Source organism: Zootoca vivipara, chromosome 14 (assembly GCF_963506605.1).
Source record: "Zootoca vivipara chromosome 14, rZooViv1.1, whole genome shotgun sequence".
Lineage (NCBI taxonomy): Eukaryota > Metazoa > Chordata > Lepidosauria > Squamata > Lacertidae > Zootoca > Zootoca vivipara.
In genome coordinates, this window is record NC_083289.1 from 17,625,272 (window position 1) to 17,641,599 (window position 16,328).

The 16,328-nt window shown below is 44.9% G+C and overlaps 1 protein-coding gene across 1 annotated transcript in view; it reads left to right on the plus strand.

Moving 5' to 3' along the window:
* The first annotated feature begins 2,690 nt into the window (after window positions 1–2,690).
* Window positions 2,691–16,328, plus strand: part of RHCG (Rh family C glycoprotein) — a 34,053-nt gene continuing 20,415 nt past the window's right edge. The window contains exons 1-2 of the mRNA XM_035131747.2: window positions 2,691–3,158; window positions 15,215–15,401. Of these exons, the coding sequence (XP_034987638.2) occupies window positions 2,966–3,158; window positions 15,215–15,401 (380 nt within the window). The 5' untranslated portion in view covers window positions 2,691–2,965. The remainder of the gene's footprint in view (window positions 3,159–15,214; window positions 15,402–16,328) is intronic.

Here is a 16,328-nt window from a genome sequence, read left to right on the forward strand (position 1 = left end):
CAACCACAGACCAATAACCCTCTCCCTCCACCCACTCCCATAAACACATTTAAAATAAGAGGAGCATTTTTGCCTGGCACCTAAAGGTGTATAATGAAGGCGCCAGCCGAACCTCCTTGGGGAGAGCATTCCACAAATGGGGAGTCGCTGCAGAAAAGCCTGTTTTCGTGTTGCCACCCTCCAGACCTCTTGTGGAGGGGGCACATGTGGGTGATGATTGCAGGTCAGTTCACCTGAGGAGAGGCAGTCCTTGAGGTATAGTGGCCCTGAGCCATTTAAGGCTTTATAGGTCAAAACCAGCCTTTTGAACCGGACCTGGAAACTAATTGGCAGCCAGTGCAGTTGGGCCGTGATTTTCAGCAGCCAACTGGGATCCTCACAGTGGGGTGAGAAATGGGAGAGAGGCTGTGTTTAGACTAGAGGAGAACCACTGGACCATGCAGGCAACTTCATGGTTTGGAAGACTGCCCACAAAGTTCTGATCCCAAAGACAGATAAGGTGAGAAATGGTGGAAAATAAGGCAAGGTGAGAGCGTATATTGCTTCAGTGGAAAATACTTGATTTAGTTCCCATGATGGGTGCAAACAAGGAAAGAAGGACTCTTTGCTTTCTTTCCAATGGAAAAAAAGTATTTGCTCGACTCGATCTCTGCCACCCTACAGATTTTTTGGGTTACAATTCTGATTGGCCACAGCTGGATGGTGACCGATGCAAAACAGACGCAGAGCAAGATCCCAGCCAGAGCTACATGAGCCCCAAATGGGATGAATGCAGTCTGGTGCCCATCGAGACTCGGTGGGGGGTGGGCAGAGAGAAAAAGAACCCAAGGGTAGTTGGAGCCAGAGCCAATGACAGGAAGAGCCAACTACTCTTACTTTAGCCTCTGCAGAGAGCTAGAATGACATTGACGACACTATGTCTAAAGAGGACTGGCTCCCTGGACTGGATGTAAGTTAGGAGACAGGCAGGCGGCCCCGAAAAAGCACAAGATTGTGGCCCTGAAAAAGCACTTTCTTTGGGGCCGCCCTGCTCTCACCGGGGAAAACGGGCTGTCCCAGTTTTTCCAGGACACTTGGAGGGGTGGCGCTGTGGTCTAAACCACTGAGCCTCTTGGACTTGCCGATCACAAGGTCAGCGGTTCAAATCCCCCCCGACGGGTTGAGCTCAAGTTGCTCTGTCCCAGCTCCCGCCAACCTAGCAGTTTGAAAGCACGCCTGTGCAAGTAGATAAAAAGGTGCCACTGTGGCGGGAAGGTAAACAGCATTTCTGTGCACTCTGGCTTCCATCCCGGTGTTCCGTTGTGGCAGAAGAGGTTTAGTCCTGCTGGCCACATGACCCGGAAAGTTGTCTGTGGACAAACGGCGGCTCCCTCGGCCTGAAAGCGAGATGAGCGCCACAACCCCATAGTCGCCTTTGACTGGACTTAACCGTCCAGGGGTCCTTTATCTTTTTACCTTTTTTACTGCTTTTGGCAAATGCTGAGGGCACATCTCTTTACTTTGGCCTTTGATACCTGAGATGTGTTTTTTGGAGAGGGAGAGGCACTTTTCCCTGTTACTGTAATTTGTTTTAACAGTTCTTAATCTTACATTTTTGTAACTTGCCCTGGGTGGTAAAGGTCAGATAATGCATTTAAAATAAAATAAATAAGAACAACAATAAGCAAAACAGCACTGTACTTGAGAACGACTGCCCAGGAGTCGATTACAACTTGCCCCCAGGTGAACGGCAACTTAAAAACCTGCATTAGTAGTTCTAATGGTGAGTACAAGTTAGATAACGGCTAACAATGTACACCGCAGTGCCCCACTGGCTGTTGGTTTTTTTTTTTACACCCAGTGACCAAGCCAGATGGTCTACATGCCATCCCCATAGAGACAACGGTGGACAAGTTCTGGAATGGCCTTCTGTGTTTCAAAGGTGGTTAGGAAAGAAAATGGGAGGAGGGAAGAGGTGAAAGGGAAGGGCAGCAATGGAGGAAGACCAAGAGGCCAGAAGAAGATAAGGTGAGCCTGCTGAATGGCCCATCTAGTCCAGGATCTTATTCTCACAGGTGCTAAGCAGATGCCTGTGGGAAACCAGCATATAGGACTCAAGCACAAGAGCACTCTCGCCTCCTGGGGGAAACCAAGCATAGCCACCTTATGCCATGACCTTCATGAATCTGACTCATCCACTTTTAAAGCCATCTAAGTTAGTGGTCATCACTGCCTCCTGTGGGAGAGAGTTCCACAGTTTAACTATGCACTGCATGAAGAAGTGCTTTCTTTGATCTGTCCTGAATCTTCGAACGTTCAGCTTCATTGCTGAGAGCAGCAAAAGGTAAGGGTTTTTAAATGACTGAATAAGAGAAGAAGAAGAAGAAGATACAACTCGCAAACTGAAACAGTCCACATGAGAACGTAGTGCAACAGGTACGGTTTCTAAGCAGAGTGCAAATGTAGATGAGATACATAGTGTGGCCATTTTCTTAGCTGTGATGGCACTGCGGCTGCCTCCCCGCACCAACACAAACTCAGCCGCTGTGTGTACCCCGCAGATAACCCTGGCTTATCAACCTCTAGCCCCTCCCACCTTAGGAGGCTGTGATGCTAATCATGGAATCCATCCAGCCATGATGCTGAATCTATTCATCTGTGATGCTGAGCACACAGAATGCACTCAGTTTCTTAATGAGGCCTGTCACATGTGCCTCACCCCTTTGTTTGTGGCTGGTTATATGAGAGAGTGCCCTGATCTATTAAGTGAGCTCTGAAATGGGACTGGTTGCCAGTGTCCTTGAGTGTCTGAAGTGATGACTGACAGCTGCACAGTCACACCCACATCTCCCCAGATGACATAAAATGAATGAACTTCCCCCAGCAGTTGGGACTGTAACTTTGCACTTCCCAGCTCACACACAGCTCCTCTTTCCTGACAACTTCACCAAACAAGCAGACAAATGATAAACTGATCGTGAGGACTATGATGGCGAGGAACACCGACATGCGCTGGCGGTTGCCACTGGTTTGCCTCCTCTGGGAGCTTGCCATGATCATCCTTTTTGGTGTCTTTGTGCGCTTCAACGCAGAATCTGACATAGCCGGCTGGGAGAAGATGAAGCAGGAGAAGAACATCACAAGCGACGCCGAGAATGACTTCTACTTCAGATACCCGTGTAAGTAATGCTGACATTTGGCCATTAACGTTCTGCGGCCTTTCCAGATTGTCAGGATTTTTTGAAGGAGGGGTTCTTACTGCATACCAGGAAATTTAGGTTTGGGCGACTGATGTGGATCTAAGCATTCTGTCACTCTGGTGCAGCATAGGCACTTGGTTAAAGAAAAGAAACAGGCTGTTTGCAGTTAGGAAAGTGACAGGAGAGTGGCGGTGTTCGAAAGTGAGGGGTGCACAAATGATTTAGCAGAAAGCTGCATAAAACCCCGCAAGCAAATCAGGATGAATGCTCATTGTTGTATAAACTTCCTGCAAACAAATCAGAATCAATGCTCAAGAAACACCAGGTATAAACTAGCCTCCATGTAAGTTTTGTGCAAGGGAATCAGGATGGCTACTCAGTAAACAGGTGGTCCAGTGGAGCCCAGTGGTTCTTAATTTCTCCCACTGGACCCCACCCATGGGGCACCATCTATATGTAGACCTTGGGACCCCAACCACTGCACACTTGATGTTGGCAAGCAGCCAAGAGGAAAGTGGTTAATTGGCAATCAAGATCCTGCACTGGTGAGGCAAGTTATCACAGAGGAATGATTTCGGTCCCAGGTCTGTTTATTTTCAGTGTTCTGGTCATGTACAGCCAGCCCTACCATTACACAAAGTGCCGTGGCTGTTTCAGGCAGCTGATCTTAGGTGCTGTGAAAGGGCAACAATGATCAACTATCTATTTTTTTATTGTATTTTGAGGCAGGGATTTTTCTCAGGCGCCAAAATACTGTATACCCTGACTCAGGGAGAGGTTTTCTGTTTTCTGTTCTGCTTCAGGCCAAAAAGAATTCCGGGCCAGTCCTAGCTTTAGGCAAGTTTCCTCCTCGCTTAGGGGAAGGGGTGGGCAGTGTGCTCGGGCATTCTGATACAGAAATAAGCTATTTCTAGCAGCAAAGACGTAGCTTTAATGCAGTTTTGAACAAAGGAGTCCTGATACAGGTTAAATACAGAGAGCAAAGCGTTTCCTGCAGGTGTGGGAAACCTCTATCTCTTCCCCTCGGATGTTGCTAGACTGCAACTCCCATCATCCTTGGTCCTTGGCCATGCTTGCTGGGGCTGATGGGAGATGTAGTTCAGCAACATCTGGAGGGCCAAAGGCTCACAGAATTGTAGAGTTGGAAGGGATCCCGTGGATCATCTAGTCCAACCCCCTGCAATGCAGGACTCTTTTTCCCTAACGTGGGGCTTGAACCAACAACCCTGAAATTAAGAGTCTTGTGCTTTACAGACTGAGCTATCCTCACACCTGATTTACGGAAGCATTCTGAGCCAGTGACCATCCTTGTGCTTATTCGGTCAAACAGTTGGTACGGTTAGGTTAGGTTAAACTGGAGACTTGATGTTCTTAGGGGATGGTGCTCTTTGGATGGGAGACCATGGTAAGCCCTCCCAACTGACTTTTGAGGGTCCTTCTGCTCCTTCTGCAGAAGTGGGAGCTAGACTCCTGCCCTGTAGGCATCACTGTAGCTAAGTGTGCATATTGGAAGGCAAGGGCAGCTTGGGAAAGGGATAGATGACGCTGCTCAGGGAAGCATCTCCTAAGTGCCATGGGAAGGCTTTGATGGTCTCCTCCCAGGAGGGATCATAACGTGAGAAGAGAATGCTTATGGGCATTAGAGCCAATGAGATGTTGAACTAGGATCAGACCTGAGAAACCAGGGTTCAAATCCTCACCTTGCCTCTCAGCTTAACCTATTGGTACTTAACAGGGTTGTTGTGTGGATTCAGGGGGGAAACCATGTACCCCACCTTGTGAGCTCCTGGGAGTAAAAAGTGGGATACAACAACAACAACAACAACAACAACAACAACAACAACAACAACAAAAAACACAGTGCTTTTCCCGCTTAAAAATGTTTAGGGGTACTCTCATTATCCTACTCATATTGAAATACTGTCCCTCAATGAGGCCAAACTTAGAATCACAAAATGTTTAGGGGTATGCATACCTCTGCATCCCCCCAGAGAAAAAGCACTAATAATAGTAGTAGTAGTAGTAGTAGTAGTAATAATAATAATAATAATAATTTACATATTTATATCTTGCTCATGTGGCTGGAAAATTTCCCCAGCCACTCTGGGCGGCTCCCAACAGAATATTTAAAACATGATAAAACATCAAACATTAAAAACCCCTAAACAGGGGTGCCTTCAGATGCCTTCCAAAAGTCAGATAGTTGTTTATTTCCTTGACATCTGATGGGAGGGCGCCACTACCAAGAAGGCCCTCTGCTTGGTTCCTTGTAACCTCACTTCTCGCAGTGAGGGAACCGCCAGAAGGCCCTCAGAGCTGGACCTCAGTGTCCAGGCTGAACGATGGGGGTGAAGACGCTCCTTCAGATATAAATGCAACTAACTAACTTACTAACTAAAACCAAGTTAAGAGGATGAGGTCACATCCACACTACATTTAAACCACATTTATAGCACTTCAACAGTCATGGCTTCCCCCTGAGAATTCTGGGAATTGTAGTTTGCTTGCCATTTCCCAGCCCCCTTTACAAATTCAGTTCTCATGATTCTTTGGGGGGAAGTTATGGGCTTTCAGTTTTGAGTGTGGATGGAGCCTAAGTCAAGTAAGAACCTCTATGGACAGCAGTGAGGAACCTCAAGCCTGAGGACCAAATGTGGCCCTCTAGGCATCTCTCTATGGCCCTCAAAACTCTCCCCATCCAGACCCCTCACTGATTGTACCATTCACTGGCTTTACCATTATGTCTAAATGGGATCCTATGAGGTATGTTGGGCTGAGGTGGTAGTTACTGTCCAAAGGTTATCCAATGACTTTTCATGGCCAAACACGCTTTCTTCTCAAGTGAATAGTCTGTTCAGGACACCATACTGGGCCTCCACAAGTTCTTCTACTTAAACAATCCTAGAGGCAACTGTAATAATAATAATAATAATAATAATAATAATAATAATAATAATAATAATATATTATTTATACTCCGTCCATCTGGCTGGGTTCCCCCAGCCACTCTGGGCGGCTCCCAACAGAATATTAAAACATGATAAAACGTCAAACATTAAAAACTTCCCTGGCAAAGGGGTTTTGGAATGCTGATTTTTCTCTCTCCCTTGTGCCATCATGTAGCAGCAATGCCCATCGGTATTCTACAGAGGACAGATGTGCCAATCTCTATGCAGAAGAATAAGTGGGCACAAATCTCAACATTCCTCCCCATCCTCCCAGCCAAAATGTGAAAACAGTTAACAAGATGAAACAAAGTAAAATGTGTTGCATTCGTGTAATGAAATTGCAATTTCCATGAACCAGCGGGAGAACCTTTCAAACTTCCAGGACACTCTGTAACTGACCTCAAGGTTGCCGGTCTGAAATAAAAGGATTACAAAGCAAGAATACAATAGGGGTGTTCATATTCAATGGGTTGCAATCCATGTGCCTGAGTACACAGACCCTGAGCTGTACACATGCACAGTTATTCACATGGAATGTTCACAAAGTGTACGGTCTGTGTACCTACATACACAAGCTGTACAAATCAATAAAGGTATACTCTTTCTCACAAACACTTGTACATGTGTAGAACCAGCATGTACCTGTGTTCAGTGCCAATACTGTCAATGTGAAACAAGAGAATTATAATTCATTGAGATAAAGGCTTTTAAAAACCACCCTGCATATATAATTTTGCATTACAGTATTATTTATATTAAAAATTGTATCCCACGTTTCAGAAAATTGGAAGGTGGACAAGCTAGTAGTTTGGAGTGGGATTTAAATCTCTGCATCAGCAGCAGCCAAATATGGAAATTGATTAAATGTGCAATCGATATATCCATGCCATACATTTAAAGCATGTGACTCTCCCCAAAGAATCCTGGGAACTGTAGTTCCCTGGGAACTGTAGACTATTGCTCTGTGTGGGGTAAACTACAGTTCCCAGGATTCTTTGGGGGGCAGCCATGGGCTTTAAATTTATGGTCTGTATTGATTACACTCTAATGGAGAATTGGTTTTGTATCATCTTAGCAGGCATGGCTCTCAAAAAATAAATAAATAAATCCTGTAGCTTGGTGGGGATGCTGAGAATTCTCTTATCAATCTGTATGCAACTCACACAGGACCACAGCTCTTAGAAATCCATGTGGGGAGAGAATGATGGTTTCACCAGTTTAAGCACTAAGAGGAAAGACCAGGGTGGTTTTTCAGAAGTTGCTGAACTACAACTCCCATCATTACCTGACCATTGGTCACGCTGGCCAAGGATGCTGGGAGTTGGAGTCCAACAACATCTGAAATGTCACAAGTTTCCTATTCTTGTCTCATAGCCTGGGTGCCTTAACATTGCCACATGTAAAGGGCAAGGGGGTGCGTGGGGATGAAATCCACAATGGTGCAATACTTGTGCGAAAAAAAAAAACTTCAAAAAGTCATCAACAAATGAGTAAGCTTCTGACTTCCACAGAACTCTTAATCTCTTACCAGAGAGTAAATCAATGGGCCTTCCTTGTCACGCATAGGATTGCACTGTCAGGCTCACTGAGTTCAGGTAAATGTGCATGGAAATGAATACTGAATTTGATTGGGCTGGGGTCAGCAAAACAAGATTTCCACTTGCACCAAAGGCTATGGTGCTTCTTTTGCCAATACCAAAAGGAATATCGTGGTCCCTTGGTAGAATAGGGAAGAACAGAGCAGAGAAAAACTGGCCACTGTTAGCAAGCCTGAAGATAAATCTTAGGCGGTGCAGCTATTCTCCACATATGCTGAACAACTTCATTATCGTAGAAACTGTCCATTTAAGTTTCTCAATTTTTTTCAAATCTTAAACCATAGCTGCCAAGTTTTCCCTTTTCTCGCAAGGAAGCCTATTCAGCATAAGGGGAAAACCCTTAAAATAAGGGATAACTTGGCAGCTATGCTTAAACTCAAGTTATCTGCAATTCCATAGCAGCTTGCAATTATTAAAAAATGCTGATGAAAATTTGTCAATGCTTTAGTACTAATTTCTCCTAATGATATGTTTTGGCAGGCAGTTTTGACCAACATACTCATTTGGGCAAGCAGAATGTGCTTTTTTTTTTACTAATATATGCATTTTTATGCACACCTCCCTCTAATATATGCAACTTGGTTGGAAAACTGCATTGCAAAATTCTGAAAAGCAGACCTTACAAAGGATAAATGTCTTTTATGTTCATGTATCGGTTAGAGAGGTGTGAATTGGGTAGTTTCACCTTAAATTGCAAAGGAAAGGAAATTCCTCTCCCATCCCTCTTTTGTAATGTCTGGAGCGCTTTCTCCGTTCTGTGCCCATCGCCCCTGAGCAGCCCATCCTCTCCATTCCGTCTCATCTTACCTGTCTTGGTTCTTGTGCCTGGTTCTTCCCTGTATACAACCATGTGGGGATGGAAGCTAATGGGTGTATCAGGGTGTGTGTTGTTTTGCCCGATTTGGATAGGTGCCAAACAGAGAGAAGGTGAAGCCAGACTCACTTCAAGCGGTATAGGCTGGAGGAGAAAAGCAGTCAGAGGATTGGGGAGAAACGGTGCGCTGCTTCTCAAGTTTCAAGGAGAGAATTACTACCACCCTTTCTCAAATACATGCAAACATGCATTATTATATGCACTAGTTCATGGCACCTCTTTTTATAGAAAAATAGCAGTGACTAGTAGTATTGTTGTTGGTCTTTGCAGCCCTGTGGATTCCACAGAATATGAAGGGACTGAATAGGAGTCATTAGATCTTTTGGTTGGGCCAACTAGTTTGCTTTAAAGTCAACTGGGCTAATTTGAAGGAGATTGGCAAGGACAGTGGTAGGCAATGTGGTGTCTTCGAGCTGTTGTGGACCGGAACTCCCATCATCCCTGATCATCGGCTGTGGCTGATGGGAGTTATAGTCCACACAACATCTGTAGGGCAGTATGTTAGCTTTTCCTGGGCAAGGATTTCTGACTCCCAGTTGTTTAACAGTAGCAACAACAAGCTGACTTTTTCCCATCTAAAGTAGGCTGCTGAACGGAAGAAAGATAACCAGGAGGGGAATTTTGTGTGAATGGACCGTAAGCTTAGTTCAGTTCTGGTACTGAAAACAAACTGCAAGTCTAAGCATCTGCTCAGAGGCACCCTGTTTTTTGAGGCCACACGCATTCAACACCATGTGCTGAAAACACATAGTTTCCCCTAAAGAACCCTGGGAACTGTAGTTTACCCTTCGGAGAGCTGCAGTTCCAAGTACTGTACCCTTGAAGGAAATGGCCTACATTTCCCAACGTTCCCTGGGAAGAGGGATTGATTTTTAAACCACTCTTGAGAATTGAAACTCTCGGCAGCCTTGAGCAAAGCTTCCTGTCCCAGGATTTTTTTTTTGAGAAGCTATGACTGCTTAAAGTGGTATGCTGTTGCTTTAAATGTATACTGCTGATGAGACCCTTACTTAATTTCAGCTGGGTATGATGTCACTGGATGTCTTGCCTCATTCATGAACTGCCACCGCTTTGGGAGCACGGCAGAGCCTGGGTGTTTTTTTCCCCTATTACGCAGCCTCCCTCAAACGCTCCCACTCACCCAGGACTTTTACAGTGGCATTGATACCGTATTAACAGAGTTCCGATGCGAGGTGCTTGGGGAAAAATCACACGCTCTTCACTTGGGTTTCATAAACAAAACACCTCACTTCATTAAACACGAGTTTGAGATGAGAATCTCAGCTAGTTCCCTCAGTCCCTGGAAAGCTTAGCTGCTCAGTCTCACCGTTACTTCAGCAGAAATCCTGGATTAAGCCAGACACTGTTTAATCATTAAACTGCCTCTACTGATGGCAGTAGTAGCGTTACAACATGTTCTCCTTCTGGGAGTCTACATAAATAGGTATTATATTAGGGATAAAATATGCTGGTTATGATTGACTCAGCTGCCAAAGTTCTTCATTTGTGTCGGTTAAGGGATACAATCCAAACTGGACAATCCTGTTTCCTGTTGACGTACAATTTTATCTCTCTCCTCCTCCACTTTTGCATAGGATTAACATTCCTTTGTATTCTGCTAGGAGACCAGACAACGCTTACTTTATTCTTTCTGTACTTATTGTACTAACTTGAAATTTAACTGACACATTTTAACTTTGCCTCTAAATCACACAAGTTCCCAAAGCAATCCCAGGAAGTTTCCCCCTCCCCAAGAAGAGGGGGTGCCATGACTGTTCATAGATTCATAGCGTTGGAAGGGAACACCAGGGTCATCTAATCCAACCCCCTGTGATGCAGGAATCTTTTGCCCAATGTGGGGCTTGAACCCATGACCCTGAGATTAAGAGTCTCAAGCTCTATCGACAGAACTATCCCAGCTGTTGGCTTCAAATGTTACAGTACATCAAGTGTGGGACTGGTAGAAAAGCGGCTGGATTGCCTGCTTACACAGCCAATCCCTGCAGAAAGGACTGTACCACCTTGTGGGGAGTCCAGTGCTGTTGGGTCTGGGTGTACGAGAGAGCTCCCTGTGTGGAAATCTTTCATGTACCTAAAAAAAGCTGGTCAGCGCCCACTGCCCATCAGCTCATGAATGGGGAATTCTTTTTTTAAAAAAACAACAAAACAAAACATTTTACCGGTATTAATTTTACAAATAAAAAATACAAATAATCACACATCAATAAAGAAATACTATATGTGGAGATTCTCCAAATCTCACGACTTCCCCCCATCCCGTCCATGGGGTCTTGTTTTAAAACAACTACAACTGCACATTAGTCTGTACTCCAGTTTTTATATTGAACCATATGGTCCATAATATTTTTTACACTACAAGTGTGTCAAAATCCTGCTCTTGCTTCCATCAACTAACAGTGGTCTCCTAGATAACTTGTAAAATTTTCCCATTCTTTTATAAAAAAAATTATCCTCTTGGGCAGGGGTCAGCAAACTTTTTCAGCAGGGGTCCGGTCCAGTGTCTCTCAGACCTTGTGGGGGGCCGGACTATATTTTGAAAAAAGGAGAAAAGAACAAATTCCTATGCCCCACAAATAACACAGAGGTGCATTTTAAATAAAAGCACACATTCTACTCATGTAAAAACATGCTGATTCCCGGACCGTCTGCGGGTTGGATTTAGAAGGCAATTGGGCTGGATCCGGCCCCTGGGCCTTAGTTTGCCTACCCATGTTCTTGGGGAATTCAATCCTGCTTGGTCCTGCTACCATCCATTCCACCTCTGCAGGTTAACTTTGACCAGCCTCCTCTAAATACATTGGTAGATCCAGCCTGTCTGGTAGCAGAAGCAAACATCAGCGAAAACAAGGCAAGATTTAATGGGATTCATTGAACAACCCTTTGCCCTTCCTCTGACAGCCTTGAGGTACATCTTTCACATACTTTTTGTGATGCTTCTGAATACCAGTTGCTGGAAACCACAGGAGGGGAGAGTGATCTTCTGCTCAGATCCTGCCTGAGGGTTCCCCATGGGCACCCAGTTGGAGTTGGTCACTGTGAGAACAGGATGCTGGAATAGATAGGGCATTGCTGCCATCACTTCCAGGGTCTTGGAGGTTGTTATGCCTCTGCTTCGGAGGCCAAGCTCCCTTTCTGGGGGACAGATCTCCGCCAGTCTCCCACAAAGGCCTGACTCCCCCTTTACTGTTCTGGGCTGTTTCTGGGGGCTACAGATCCTACTTGGCCAGATCACTGGGAGATTTTGCAGTCAGATTTTGCATGATTGCTAGTATATGAAAGGGGTCAAGGACCACAGAGTTCTAATTTCTAGAGAAGGTTCAGTTAAGTCATGTCCCCTCACCCCCAGTGGGGGAGGAAATGCTGTATACCTTATCTTCTTTTCCCATTCCCCTTTCTTTACGATGTAGCTATGGAAGCAGCATGTGTCTCTCAATAGCTCCCAGCTCCAGACACCTGTCTGAAGCTATCTTACTGCTTTTTTTTTTACTCATATGCCTGCATATAATAATGCAGGACTGTGACATCAAATATGTAAGTAAAGTATTTTAAACTTACTTCAGTGTGTGGTCTGCTTCATTGCAGGAGGGGTAGAAAGGGGCTCAGCTGCTTTTCACAGCGAAATGGAATAAATAAGGTTTAACAGCATATTCCCATGCTTTGCCATTCTGCCTAAGGATAAGAATGAAGTTTTCTCCCCATCAGAGACACTGCTAAAGCCCCTCACTTTGGAATACAGGCTTGCTGCCATTTCCCTTTGTTATTAACACACACATGCAGGTCTCTAGAGGATTAAATATGATTAATATATCTCTTACCAATTCCCACCATTAAATCCCCCATGGAAGAGGAAGCACAGATGATCTTGGGAGCACAAAGTGTGTGCTTTCTAGCTTCAGCTGATTTGCCAGCTGTGCATCCATTCCTTTTTTAAAAGTTTTTATTCATACTTTTCAAATTTATACATTTCATACATTTTACAATCATTTTAACATTTCAAAGTTTGACTTCCTCCACCCACCTCTTTCTGCGGTTCCTTAAATTTGTTTTTTAATACCTTCTGCATATCCAAATTCATTTAATTACCGGTATCTACTTTAAATATAAACTCTTACAAAACTGCAGGTTATTACAATAATAATCCTGCCAATGCTTTTATCTGTTTGCAGCTTATCTGTAAATATTGAATAAACCATTTCCATTCTTTTATAAAAAGTTTGTTATCTTGATTTCTTATTCTTCCGGTGAGTTTTGCCATTTCTGCATATTCCATAAGTTTTTGTATCCATTCTTCCTTTACTGGGACTTCTGCTTCTTTCCATTCTGAACAGGAATATATGAATATATGCTTAGCCCAGTGATTCATGTTCCATTTCTTAGGGATGGGACAGATTAGAAATGCAAGTAAATAAGCCACAGTGCATATGCCTTTTAAATGCATGAGGGCAGAATATGGGCTGATTCATGCAAGTTTACTTGTTTGTGTATGGTGGGAATTCCCAGGCCAAATGATGGAGGAAACATAACCCTCATCTTGGTCTTACTCAGCAGCCTAAGGAACTCCTGGACCACTGATAATTGCCAAGTGTCATTTTACATCACTGGAGCTGATTTCTATCTCGAGGACATGATGGATGGCAAGTGGCTGGAAATGTATAAACTTGTTTCGTAATGCAGACAGAGTTGCAGAAGCCCAAGGGGGGGGGGGATTGCTGTGCGCTGTGTACCTTGTGTAGTGCAAACGGCCAGTATATCGGTGTGTGATACATTTTAATAATTTTGTCACAAACACACACACACACAAACACACACACACGATATGTCAATGGCAACATCAAATAACAGGATGTTTCCGGTCTCTTCTAGCAGTTTCTGAATGAGAAGTCCATAGTTTGGGGTTTCACAAATCTGCTGGCTTTCAAGTAAAAATAAAAATATATTATTTATACCCTGCTCATCTGCCTGGGCTTCCCCACCCACTCTGGGCGGCTTTCAACAGAGCATTAAAAACAGAATAAAACTCTAAACATTAAAAACTTCCCTAAACAGGGCTGCCTCCAGGTGTCTTCTAAAAGTCAGGTAGTTGTTTATTTCCAGGCCCGGCTCTAGGTGCAGTCCCGGTGGCACGGGGTGCCAGGCCGACGGGGGGGGGGGGGCGCTGCACGGCGAAGCCGCGCGGAAGCCGTGCTGCGCGCTGCGAGGGCAGGGACGCCGGAGCGATCTCAGCGCCAGGGCGCCCGACCTGCTCGAGACAGCCCTGTTTATTTCCTTGACATCTGGTGGGAGGGCGTTCCACAGGGCGGGTGCCACTACTGAAAAGGCCCTCTGCCTGGTTCCCTGTAACTTCACACAGTGAGGGAACCGCCAGAAGGCCCTCAGAGCTGGACCTCAGTGTCCAGGCTGAACAATGCGGGTGGAGACGCTCCTTCAGGTATACTGTGCCGAGGCTGTTTAGGGCTTTAAAGGTCAGCTCCAACACTTTGAACCCATTGCTGAGATAGGGATCCTTAGACAGAGGTGCTGCAATGAGCTGAAGGCCCATTACTCTTTATGCAGCAGGGTTCCTGCCTCCATTCACCCAATCAGCATGAATGGGAAGCTTTAAGCAACTGAGAAGAAGTCTTCTCAAACCTTTGTGCTGATTGGAACCAATCAGTGTGAAAGGAAGTGAGTCAAACACTGAGGGTTGGCTCCTAGGATCACTCTGAAGAAGCTGGACAGGAAGAACACAGAATTCTCATCCACACTTCTGCTTGTCCTGTGAGTTTTTCCACTTGACCTGAAATTTTGAAGAATAGGTCCAAGCTGTTTTCATCTTGCCCTGCTCCTTTCCTAGGGAAACCCTACCATTTAGCTTTAAGGTAAAGGTAAAGGGACCCCTGACCATTAGGTCCAGTCGTGCCCGACTCTGGGGTTGCGCTGCTCATCTGGCATTATTGGCTGAGGGAGCTGGCGTACAGCTTCCAGGTCATGTGGCCAGCATGACTAAGCCGCTTCTGGCGAACCAGAGCAGCACATGGAAACGCCGTTTACCTTCCCACTGTAGCGGTACCTATTTATCTACTTGCACTTTGACGTGCTTTCGAACTGCTAGGTTGGCAGGAGCTGGTACCAAGCAACGGGAGCTCACCCCGTTGCAGGGATTCGAACTGCCGACCTTCTGATTGGCAAGCCCTAGGCTCTGTGGTTTAACCCACAGGGAAAACAGGGAAAACCCAATTAATATTTGCTCTGACTGAGCGCTAAAGATTGGGTTTCCCCAGGCAAAGTGGAAGTAACAATAAATAATAATAATAATAATAATAATAATAATAATAATAATAATAATTTATTTGTACTGTGCCCATCTGACTGGGTTTCCCCAGCCACTCCTAACAAAATATTAAAAATTTAAAACACAATAAAACATCAAACATTAAAAACTTCCCTAAACAGGGCTGCCTTCAGATGTCTTCTAAAAGTCAGGTAGTTGTTTATATCCTTGACAATAAACGCTTTCCAATCTTATCTAAACGTTATGTTCTTCTTGTTTTCTTATTCTATTGAACACATGTTTTTGAACCAATGTTAATGATGAAATTTCTTTCTTTAATGCAGCTTTCCAAGATGTTCATGTGATGATTTTTGTGGGCTTTGGGTTCCTCATGACATTTCTTCAACGCTACGGTTTTGGAGCTGTCGCATTCAACTTCCTCCTTGCCGCCTTTGGGATCCAGTGGGCTCTCCTGGTTCAGGGCTGGTTTCATACCTTTGAGAACGGGAAGATACTCATTGGAGTGGAAAGGTAAGTTTGCACGTATGGAACCTGGCTGGGGTGGGTGGAGGGGGGGGCGTATTTCTTGGCTGGACTATAAGGTTAGTGTGATACACTGGTGAAAAGAACCAGTTTGTTGTATTTGAATGTAAAGATACACACAGGGAAGGAGGGCTGGCGAGTGAGATGGAATCCTTTCGCCCTATAGGGAACCAGAAAGATATGGAAGCTTTTGAGTTTCACAGAATTCTTAATAGGACAAAATGAATGCTTGGAGCATTAAAATATGGTATTAAGAGTCTGAATAGTCAGAAGAACATAAGACAAGCCAGTTGAATCAGGCCAATGGCCCAGCTGTTATTTACTATATCTCTGTAGCATACCACCACAGGGTCAGTTAAGTCAGAAATACAGGAACCTGCCGCAAGGAATCTACACTTTAAAACAGGCATTTAGAAAACAAATAATAGGAAAGAAAGTGAAGGAGAGGCAAAAGGAGACCAGGAAAGATGGAAGATCCACGGGTGGTGTTGCTGTCCTCCCTGTGACTCTTGAGGGCCTCCTGGTATGGAAGGGATTCCGTTTATACCAGCTTTGCTTCATCCTTGGGTCCCAGATGTTGGACTACAACTCCCATCATCACCGTAGCCAGCTCAGCTAATGGTCAGGATGATGGGAGTTGTGATCCAACGCAGTAGCCGGTGGCATAGCGAGGCAGTGGCGCTTGCCTGATCTCCAGTCAGTCCTATGGGTGGAATTAGAGGCAGAAGGACAATGGTGTGGTGAAAATGACACGGTACAGCCCACCCAGGGCTCCCGCGGGTCTGCTTGCACCATGCCTGCCTGCCACCCAACACATGATCTGCTACTGGTCCAACAACATCTGGGGATTCAACGTGGAAGTACACTGGTTTATACAGGTTTTGATATACAGTACAGTATATACATAAATGTGCT